The sequence below is a fragment of the Chionomys nivalis genome, chromosome 14, assembly GCF_950005125.1.
Source record: "Chionomys nivalis chromosome 14, mChiNiv1.1, whole genome shotgun sequence".
In the NCBI taxonomy this organism is placed as follows: Eukaryota; Metazoa; Chordata; class Mammalia; order Rodentia; family Cricetidae; genus Chionomys; species Chionomys nivalis.
This window is the reverse complement of record NC_080099.1, coordinates 49,500,874-49,511,750: the sequence shown is the minus strand read 5'-3', so window position 1 is coordinate 49,511,750 and position 10,877 is coordinate 49,500,874. Positions and strand designations below refer to the sequence as shown.

Sequence of the window (10,877 nt, the reverse complement as noted above, 5' to 3'; positions counted from 1 at the left end):
GCTTTCTTATAGAACCCAGGACCACCAGCCCAGGATGGGCTGGGCCCTACCCCATTATTCACTAATTAAGAAAATACCTTACAGGTCTTCCTTCAGCCAGGTCTTATGGAGGCATTTTCTCATTTGAGGTTCCCTCCTCTCGGATGACTTTAGCTTGTGTCGCGTTTACATAAAACTGTCTGGGCCACGTCTCAGTCAATAGGGTGGTGAGGAATTAAGGAAGATTCTCAATTCAACCTTGAGTCCCCACATGCATGGATACGACATGCATACTCACCAAATGCATGTGCTCATGCACATGTGAACACGAACACATATGTACATATGCTAAATAGATAAACAAATGGGTTCCTATAAGACAGATAAGCCACCCCCCGCCCCCCGCATCTTGGGCTGTGGGCAGGTGCTGCGCCGTCTGCTGTCAGCTAGGTGAAGTGGCTCCGTACTTCCTGCCCAAGAATGAGGACTTGAGTTCGGCAGTCATGTGAAAACAGGCACAGTGCACACCTGTAGTCCCAGCCCTGGGGAGGTGGAGGCAGATGGATTCCTGGGGCTCGCCCCGACCGGCCAGTTTAGTCCAGTTAGCAAGCTCCAAGTAAAAGTCAAAGACCCTGTCCCACTAAAAACATCATGGTCAGCTCCCGAGGAACAAGGTCGAGGGTGACTGCTGGCTTCCACATGCGTACACTTATATCTGAATGTGCACCTGAACACACACAAACATGTGTGCACATATATGAACGGCATCAATGTTAACATAGGGTTTGTATGCTGGAGTTGTGTTTTAAGCATACCCGATGCTCATTTTCCTGTAAACAAGCACAGATACTAAGGGATAGGGTAATTTGATTCCCTAATAGCAGCCATTGGTCTCTCAGGACTCTGGCTGCCCTGAATAAAAGGATTGGCAGTCAAAGCCGGCCACCAGACTACCCTTGTGGCTGCACCAACCATTGAGCCCCTGCAGGCCGGCTCAGGGAAGTTTGTTGCCAGAAGCTTTGGATGAACTCTAACCTGCGCTCCCTTGTGGTGTAGCTGAGGAACTACTACTATGACTGGGACTGAGTGATAAAGACTGATCAAAGGTAAGCCTCCGAAGAGAGGCTGTGATTAATCCAAACGCGGCTTCACAGGCTGCACAGTCAAGCTGCAGAGGCTCCCTGGGTGAGTTTCCTGGGAAATGTCCTCCGGTGCACTAGGCTGTATAAAAGTCTTAGGTAGCTTTTCTTTCCCCACTTTTAAGTAGTGAACGGAGTGGAAAATAGGAAGAAAAACAGCTGGGAGCTCAGCCCCGTCATGGCCAACAACAGTCGAGTCATTGGCAGGTCTAGCTGTGATCACAAGGCTGACCTGAGTACCAGCAGCTGGACAGTTCAAGAATGGCCAGGACAGGGTGGAGGGCAGCAGAGGTAGAAAGGGGAGGTGGGCAGAAAAGAGGTGGCAGAGGCGGGGCTGAAGGATCGATGGCCGTAAGGAGAAAGGGAAGAGAAACTAGCTTAGAGAATGATGACTTCCTTCGGGTCAACCTTGGGGTCAAGGGTCTCAGACCCTCCAGGCTCTGGACTGTCACACTGCCTGGTGTGAAGGCCTGAGGAAATGTTGATACTAATGCCTGCTAACCCCAGACAAAAGTCCAAGGAACCCTGACTTCCTAGGAACCCTGATACCTAGACTTGCGTGGAAGCTACAAAGCCAGCTGCAGCCAATGACGGAAGAATTTGACCTCCCAAGCTTACACACTAGTCACAGGGTTACACCTGTAGACCCTGTAGTCCAGAGGGAGGAAGGTAGAGAGAGAAAGAGGACAGGGCAGGGAAGATGGACAGACCCATCCACAGACCTCTTAGTGCAGGGATGGCCTGAGTCAACCGTAGCTCACTGTGCGCTTACATCTCCTGAAAGAGCTGTAGGCTTTGTGTGTTTGTGGTTCCTGAGCCTGGGTCACCTCAGTCTAATTCTTTTCAAATCCATCCAGTTACCTGAAAATCCAATGGTTCACTTCCCAGCACTCATTTAACGCCGTGCTCTGGTTTGGTTCTTCCCTCTTGAAGAAAGAAAGTCTTTAAGCTTTTAAAAAAATTTCAGAAACTTACAGTTATGAGACCTTGGATATTTTAAAGAAACCTTGGAATTTTAGAGCGACTTGGGAACTTTGCAGAGACCCTGCATATTTAAGAGAGTCTGAGTATTTTTAGAGACTTAGGACACGATCTTAAGGTGGCAGAGACAGAAGAATTCCCAGAAGCTCAGGCCAGCTGGCCAGGTGACACAATGCTAAACAGCAAGACATCCTGTCTCCAACAATGTGGAAGGTGAAAACCAAAAACCAACACACACACACACACACACACACACACACACACAAATACACGCCACATACACATATATACATCAAGGATAAAAACTAAGTAAGATGTTGAAGTATGGACGTTCACCACTTAATGGCAGTATGTTCTGAGAAGTGGATCTTTGGTGACTTCATCATTGTGTGACCATCACAGGAGGAATTTATATGATCTACAATAGCAATGACAGCACTGAGTGACACACTCTTATGGGACCATCCTTATATGGTCTTTTGCTGACGAAAAATCTCATTATGCAGCCCATAACTATGTACCACACATGAATGTTTGTGCACAGCAGAATACATATTAAAATGTAGCAATAGTCCCAAACTGGCAAAACCTTCAATGTCCATCATCAGTAGAAACCATAAGCAAATAGGTAGATGACGTAATGGCATAAATTGCTGAAAATGAGCAAATTAAGATACTTATGTATACAATGAGTACTGGAAAATATTCAAACTATAATGGCAAGACACAAGACAGACACAATGGCGTGGCACTGTAATTGTATTACTCAAAGTTCAAGCAAGGTGAACTGATTAATAATATTAGTAATAATATCAGTACTTTTCTTGACGCTGTGACTAAAGATCCGACAAGATGTGATTTAAAGCAAAGTCAGGTTTATTCCGGCTTCGTGCACCAGGGCCATTCCAGCATATGGGAGACAGAAGCAGCATGCTGGTGAGTCACATTGCATTCACAGTCAGGAAGTGGGGCTGGGCTAGAAAACCTCAAGTCCTGCTTCCAGTGACCCATTTCCTCCAATGATGCACCACCTCCTAAAAGTTCTACAACCTTCCCAGACAGTGCTACCAGCAGGTGTTTAAATACATGGACCTGTGAGGGATCCTAGACATGGAAGCACAACAGTGGTGCGCTGCATTTTTAAGCGTGTTAGTCAACGACAGAATACATACATGCGATATGGGTCCCATCAGCTTATCTTACCTGGTGACACTGCACCACCTTAGACCGGGCTACTCTTTGTGTTGTGCACACAGTGATGAGGTAAGCCATGATGTATTTCTCAGAACCCACTTTCTTCAATACATCATCTGACTATATTTGCATATAAACTATGATCATTTGAATGTCCTTAGTTCTTTTGCAGCTGGGAGCCAGAGGCTAAGTGCTTGTTTCTGGTAGTCCAGGGAGGGCACAGTATAAGAACTGGGAAGGCTGTGCTAGCCAAAAGGGTGTTAAATAACACTGTGGAAAGATACTGTTTTATATCTAGCCACTATCTTAAGCCCAGTAGTCCAGACCAAAACAGATTGGAGTGACTTGTGCCAGGTACCATGTTGACATGATTTAGTGCTGAGTTCATTTTCACACTTTTCAAAAACACACAAGAAATTCAAAGCAAACAATAGAAATAGAAGCCAAAGCAAGCCGAGGCAGCATGTGTCTTAGATTTCTATTGCTGTGATAATACACCATTATCGAAGGCAACTTGGGGAGGAAAGTGTTCTTTTTACCTTACACTTCCACATCTCAGTCCATCACTGAAGGAAGCAGGGCAGGAACTCACGGGAGGGATCTGGAGGCAGGAACGGAAGCAGAAGCCATAGAACAACACTGCTTACTGGTTTGCTCCTCATGGATTTCTCAGCCTGTTTTCTTATAGCACCCAGGACCACCAGCTCGGGGATCGTACTGCCCACAGTGAGCAGTGGTCGTCCACATCACCCGTCAAGAGAAGGTACCACAGGCTTGTCCACAGGCCAGTCTGGGCAGAACATTTTCCTCCATTGAGGTTTCTTCTTCTAAAAGGGTTTTAGCTTGTTGGAAGTTGACATTAAAACTAGCCAGCACACTGTGATTTTAAAAAGTCCACCCTGCCTTCCCCTACTCAGAGAAAGTGACTTCCAGGCTTAGGGCTGCAGCTGTTGACAGAGTGTTCCTGGGCCATTTCAGTCCAGTCGAGTTGACAACAAAGATTGACTATCGTATCCACTTAAACCAAACCTCCAGAAAAGACAGGAAGAAATGATTTTAATGAAAGAGCTGTTTTACAAAAGGATATGATATCTTCAAAGGGAAAAGAGAGAGAGAGAGAGAGAGAGAGAGAGAGAGAGAGAGAGAGAGAGAGAGGGAGGGAGGGAGGGAGGGAGGGAGGGAGGGAGGGAGGGAGGGAGGGAGGGAGGGGGGAGGGAGGGAGGGAGGGAGGGAGGGAGGGAGGGAGGGAGGGAGAGAGAGAGAGAGAGAGAGAGAGAGAGACAGTCTTGTCTGAAAACCGCAGAACTCCAGTCTCAGAGCTCCCCTGGCCCCAGAGAGGAGGGCACTGTGCCAGGGAAAGTCACCAGGGCCAGAGATGACTTAGGTTTCGGACACCAGCTGCTATGACTGGCCCCCTGGTGAGTGCTGCTCGCTTCTTGAAGGGCGTAACTGACTGTCTCTTCCCTGCAAAGAGGACAAAAAAAATGGGACTTTCCAAGGCAATTCCAGGCCCTCTGACTTCCTACTGGGAGTCCCTCTGGCCAAAGCCACCCAGGAGCCATGACAAAGGTATTACTATGCTGGCCTGATCAGGTCAGTCTGCAGGGCAGAGAGGGGAGGTGGCTCTGCAGGGGCTCTGGTGGGAACAAGAGGCCCGAGGAACTTGCTTATCTGTGTCCTGGGCCCCAGTGTCAAATACCTCCGCACACACCAGACCCAGCAGGCAAGAGCTGAGCCTCAAGACCTTATGAGCCCCAAATAGGAGTGTATTCCCTAGTACCTCCACAGCCTTCTTCTTCCTTTGGAGCCAGAAAAAGTGACCACTGGGCAAGAAAAAAGCAGGAGACGGGTCAGTCAAAGAGTGGGTGTGTGTCCTTAGGGGGCCCTAAAGCTGAGAGAGCCACTTACCAGATGCCAATCACAGCCAGGAGCATCAGGATGCAGGTAAGAATCACAATCCACTTGTAGGTCCTGACAGCTTTAACTGGGGAAGGAGAGGAGAAACCAAGTGTTTGGAGGCTGGGGTGAGGCACTTGAGGTTATAAAAGCGAGGGTGTGTGTCTTGGGCAGGTTTGTCCTTCAACAAAATGTTTTCTGTCCTGGGGCTGCCAGGGCTGGAGGAGCAGGAAGCAGCAAGGGAAAGGTGGCTGCAACTGAGAGCCTTGAGAGAGGCCCGAGGAAGAGCATGGGAGCTTGAGGTGAAGTCAGTGCAATGTTTATCTTGCAAGCGTGAGGATCCGAGTGTTCCATTTCCCGTGGCTTGCACCTGTAATCCCAAAGCCTGGGAGGCGGGCATCAGGCAGACTCCTGAATCTCACTGGCCAGCTGGCCTAGTGTATTTGGTAAATTTTAGGCCAATGAGAGACTATGTCTCAAAAAAGAAGATGGGGAGTTAGGGAGGCAGTTCCCAGGCAAAACTCTCACCACCCAAGCCTAATGGAGCTGGGGTGCCCAACATCCAGGTAAAAGTTAGATGCAATAATCTGCATGTGTGTAATCTCTTCATTCCTGTGGGGGAAGATGGATGGGAAGAGGATCCCCAAAGCTGGTGGGGGTGGGCATTAGGCCTGGGTGAGCATTGGAGAGCCCGTGTTTCTAAGAAGATGGAAAGCAGGGACAGATGCTGGAGGCTGACCTCTGACCTCTGATTGCCGTACTCACAATGTGACACACACACATCTCTATATACACACACACACAATCTCTACACGCACCTCTCTACACACACATATCTACGTACACACATGCACACACACGCTCACACACACAATCTCTCTACACTCACACACACACATATCTACATACACACATGCACACACACGCTCACACATCTATACACACATCTCTACACACACGCACACACACACATCTCTACACTCACGCACACACATATCTCTACACTCACACACACATATCTACACACACTTGCACACACACGTCTACACACACACACACACACACACACGGGGGCGTTCTGGTGGAAGCTGAAGTGAAAAGTAACAGCGTACTGAAGAGTCATTCTACCAGATTTAGCTGAGGTGCAGGGGTGAGGTAGAAGGAGGCTCCTGGCTTAGGGCTGTGGGGTCCGAGTGAGAAAAGTTGCTAAGAAGGGCACTGACATAGAGATGGGTTGGGACTGTTGCAGGTGTGGTGAATCTGGGGACCCAGAAGCAGTGGCTCTCAGGCTCTAGAACCAGGTCAAGGAGCATTAAAAAAACCTCAAAGATTCTCTTGTCTTTTACCGAACAGGAAAAGAAATTCAGGATCATTCTAGTTAGGATAGAAAAGAATGATGGGATGGATAAAGAAAATGTGGTACATTTACACATCGGAGTACTACACAGCAGAAAAAATAATGACATCTTGAAATTTGCAGGCAAATGGATGGAGCTAGAATGAGGTAACCCAGACTCAGAAAGACAAATCTAATATGTACTCACTCATAAGTGGCTTTTAGAGATAAAGCAAAAAAACAAAAAACAAAAAAAACAAAAAAACAACCCAGCCTACAATTCACAATCCCAGAGAACCTAGACAACAAAGAGGACCCTAAGAGAGACATACATAGATCTAAATAGGAAAGAGAAAAAGACAGCTCTCCTGAGTAAATTGGGAGGTTGGGGATCATGGGAGAGGGTAGAAGGGGAGGGAGAGGAAGGGAGAGGAGTGGAGAAAATTATATAGCTCAATAAAACCAAGAAGAAACCAGCCACTGAACTGAAAACAAAAGAATGATGAAGAGAGATGGGAAATGCAGGGTGGAGGGTCTGGGAAAGGGAGGAAGAGTGGAGTGAATCCCGTGGGTGGGGCAGAGGCCACTGACCTTTGCAGAAGGTGGGGTCGTTGCAGAACAGGAAGTGTGTCCGGCAGTCCGCACATATTGTGACTTCCGTTGGGGTACGCATGTCTGTGAGAGTGATGGACAAGAGCCTCAGACATGGCAGGGACTCTCATCCCTTCCTCCAACTCAGCTCTGGGCGTACTCACCACAGGAATCATTGCAGGCTGCCCAGGAAATTGAGAAGGTGGAGAAACTGAGGCACTAGAGAGGCAGACAGAGCTGGGAGCAGTGGGGAGTGGGAGCAGGGCATGGGACTAGGGGACTCATGGAAAGAACCTAACCTGCGAGTAGGGCAGAGCTCCTGGGGAGACCTTAGGAGGGGACTGCCCATTGGGTTCTACAGTTCAAGGTCAAAGGGTGATGGGTTGGGGAGCGGATAGAGACAACCCTGCCTCCTACCCCTCTGCTTCAGCTCCATGGACCTGTCCTTCAGCCTCTCAGCCAGAAGACCCTTCTGAACACGAAGCTCTTCCAGGAGTGCTGACTTATCTGGGTATATCAGAAGGGAATAAAAGTCACTGATAGAAAATACGTCTTTTGTGTACATGTGTACACACATGTACGGCTGCGCACATACATGAGTGTGGAACCTGGCAGTCAACCCTGGGTGTTATTCCTCAGGAATCACCCACCTTAGTTTTGAGACAGGGTCTCTTACTGGCCTGGGATTTTATTCTGGCTGTCAAGTGAGCCCCAGGGATGCCTGTGACTCTGCTTCCTCAGCACTGGGGTGATAGGCACAACCCCTATACATTTTTTTAAATGTGGGTTCTGGGAATTGAACTCAGGTCTTCATGCCTAAAAGGCAGATCTTTTAATGATTGAGCCTTCTCTCTAGCTTTGTTTTTAAAATGTGCATGTGTGAAGGGGGGATAGAGATAGAGATTACTAGATGGAAAAATGGTTAAGTGGATACATGGATAGATAGATGATGGATGGATGGATGGATGGATGGACGGATGGATGGACAGAGGCATACATATACAAGTGTATATCTGTCTGTGTGTTCCTCCGAGTGCATGTCACAGCATCCATAGGGATGCCAGAGGAAGCCTTGAATGACAGTCCCCACTTCCATCTTATTTCCTGAGGCAGGGCTTCTCACTGTTTGCTGCTGTGTATACGCAGCTAGCTGACCCAGGAGCTTCTGGGGAATCTTTTGTCTCCACTTCCTATCTCCCTTTAAGAGCACTGGATTACAGACACGTGCTATCATGCCCAGCTTTACCAGGCTGGGCTCTGGGGATCTGAACTCCAGCCCTCACGTTGTGCGGTTAGCGATTTATCTACTGAACCATCTTCCCAGTCTCCCCTGACCCCCAGACTTGGTCTCAAGTATCCCAGACTGATCACAGTGTAGCTGAGGATGTTCTTGAATTTGTGGTCCTCTTGCCTTCACTTCATAAGTACTAGAATTATAGGACTGTATCACCATAGAATGCACAGTGACACAGTGTGCTCTTCAAGGACTCTTCCCTGCCCACTACCAAAGTATCCTCCAGGGAACGCTGTTTAGGTCCTTGTAATCCACTTCAATCCCTGGGGTCCTGGGCATTGTTCTCCTCACCATCCCTCAGCTTCTTAATGGCGTTGTCTATGTGGGTGAAGAATATAGCTGTTTCCTCTTCCAAATGGTCTCGAGCTGAGAATGGGATATGAGACAGCGGGACATTGGGGACAGGATCAGGTCAGGGGAGAGGGTGCTCCCATCCCTGCCAAGCTGTGCCTCACCAAGATACCAGGGCATGAGTAAGGCGTTCTCCTCCAGGAAAAAGGAGTGTAGGCTCTGTGAGAGCTCCGTGGGCGGCCCTGGGCTTCCCCACAGCACCTGCAGGTCATAGTCCAGCAGGGCCGGCAGCTCTGGCCAGCACTGGAGGCAGTTCTTCCCGTCGGCCACTGGTAGGAGGCAGATCAGCAAGACAGGCAACATCTTCTGGAGTCTACCCCATGTATTCACAGTCCCACATGGAACACAGTTGCCCTGGGAACAGCAGAACAAAGGCAAATTCCATGGACTCGACGGGTCAGCAGACATAGACTCAGGCAGAGGCATGAGTCATCAGGGAGGGAGAGCAGAGACTGGAGAAGTGATGTTACGTCAGCGTCAACATATGACAGCGGTTGATGGAAACAGAGGTGGAGACCCGCATTAGAGCACTGGGCTGAGCTCCCGAAGTCCAGTTGAAGAGTGGGAGGAATGAGAATATGAGCAAAAAGGTCAAGACCATGATAGCTACATCCACTGAGCCAGTTTACCTGAGCTAATGGGAGCTCACCAACTCCAGCCAGACAGGAAGGAACCAGCATAGGTCCAAACTAGTCCCTCTGAATGTGGGTGACAGTTGTATGGCTGGGGCAGACTGTATGGCACCAGATTTATCCCTACTGCTTGTACTGGCTGTTTGGAACCCATTCTTTCCCAGCATAGATATAGTAGGGAGGACTTTGGACCTTCCCCCAAAGCAATGTGCCTTACCCTCTCTGAGGAGGGATAGGGGGTTGGGTATGGGGGGTTATGGAGGAAAGGGGAGGAGGGGAAGAAGTGGGAACTGAGATTGGTATGTAAAATGAAAAAAAAATGTTGTTTGTTTTCTTAAATAAATAAAAGCATCAACATATTAATGAAACCACTTGGCAGTGAAAAGTCTGAGCTGAGTTGGGGGAAGGAACACTGAGACGTATTGTCAATTTGGGGAAAAACTTTATTCAAAGAGTTATTAATGGCATTGCCATGCAGACAGGCAGACAAACAGCAGCATGGCCAGTCTCAGGCCCAGGAGTAAAGTGTCTCAGAGGAAGGGGGAAGGTTTCACAGCACAAGGGGAGGAAATCCTGGGATAGAAATGAAGACTATGGGAATGCAAGGGGGGGTAAAGAGGAGGGCTGCATGTCGGTGAGGTATAGGCACTACACCGGAAGCATTGTGTGGTCTCCCATGTCTCCTACCTCTTGCACTGGTTTTCTGGCAACCCTGATCCGGCAACTTCCTTGAGCAAGTGAAGATGGCTCCTATCATCCTGGGGTCTGGACACTGAAGAGTGTGTTTATATACTCATGGGAGGGCTCTCCGTAGTGATCCTTGCCATCTGCTCTACAGCAGCTGTAAGAAAGGGGGCTGCAGGCAAGCATCGCCTGATCAGCCTGTAGCCTCAAACATACCAGAAACCCTTCCTCACTGAGCTACATGTAACACGCTTGAGAAAAACCCATGCTACGGAAACGAGAGGGCAATACCTAAGTGACCTAGAAGGTTATTAGTGCCATAACCCAGTTTTGAGCCACTCAACCTCACGAGTGCTGTCCTTTCTTAATCAATCACCTCGAATTCTGTTTTATCACGTGTTCCTGGTGTAGTCCTTGGCCCCAGGACACAAGAACGTGGACCTCAGTGGGTGGTTTCCAAACTGAGATCCATCCCTGCACACACCACGTGAGCCTTAAATTAGCCTCTGGCCTCAGAACGGGTCACTGGTGTTTGGCAGGGAGGCTTCTCTGATGATTTGTGTGTTAACGTGGATATGAGGATGGTGTTTCCAACATGAAATCTGAGAGGCGCACTCAAAACCGAAACTCTCCAATTCTGATGTCATGCCTCTCATTCTGAGTGTTGTCTCCTAAGAGTTCTCTGCTGAAGCAAATCAGATTGACAACTGCGTCATCTTTCATGTTGGCCTTTGCGACCCTTCTACTTGCCCTCTGTGTCAGTTGATTGCCTCATTGTGGAAACAAAATGCTTAACAAAA

The 10,877-nt window shown here is 48.5% G+C and overlaps 1 protein-coding gene across 1 annotated transcript; it reads right to left on the bottom strand.

The window, feature by feature from the left end:
* Positions 1-4,887: 4,887 nt before the first annotated feature.
* On the bottom strand, positions 4,888-9,064 carry Tex51 (testis expressed 51). Its single transcript, XM_057788444.1, has 7 exons — positions 8,866-9,064; positions 8,702-8,776; positions 7,534-7,623; positions 7,281-7,298; positions 7,117-7,200; positions 5,202-5,277; positions 4,888-5,116 (listed from the first exon to the last, which is right to left on the bottom strand). The coding sequence occupies exons 1-7, from the start codon at positions 9,062-9,064 to the stop codon at positions 4,888-4,890; spliced, it is 771 nt and encodes a 256-aa protein (XP_057644427.1).
* Between the last annotated feature and the right edge of the window lie 1,813 nt (positions 9,065-10,877).

What these genes read in the sequence shown, in the direction of transcription:
- Tex51 (XM_057788444.1), bottom strand. Translation starts at nt 9,064, where the DNA reads ATGTTGCCTGTCTTGCTGATCTGCCTCCTACCAGTGGCCGACGGGAAG. An exon ending in ACTCATGCCCTGGTATCTTG is followed by an intron (nt 8,777 to 8,865) that starts GTGAGGCACAGC and finishes TCCCATTCTCAG; the next exon opens with CTCGAGACCATTTGGAAGAG. An exon ending in CATTAAGAAGCTGAGGGATG is followed by an intron (nt 7,624 to 8,701) that starts GTGAGGAGAACA and finishes TGATATACCCAG; the next exon opens with ATAAGTCAGCACTCCTGGAA.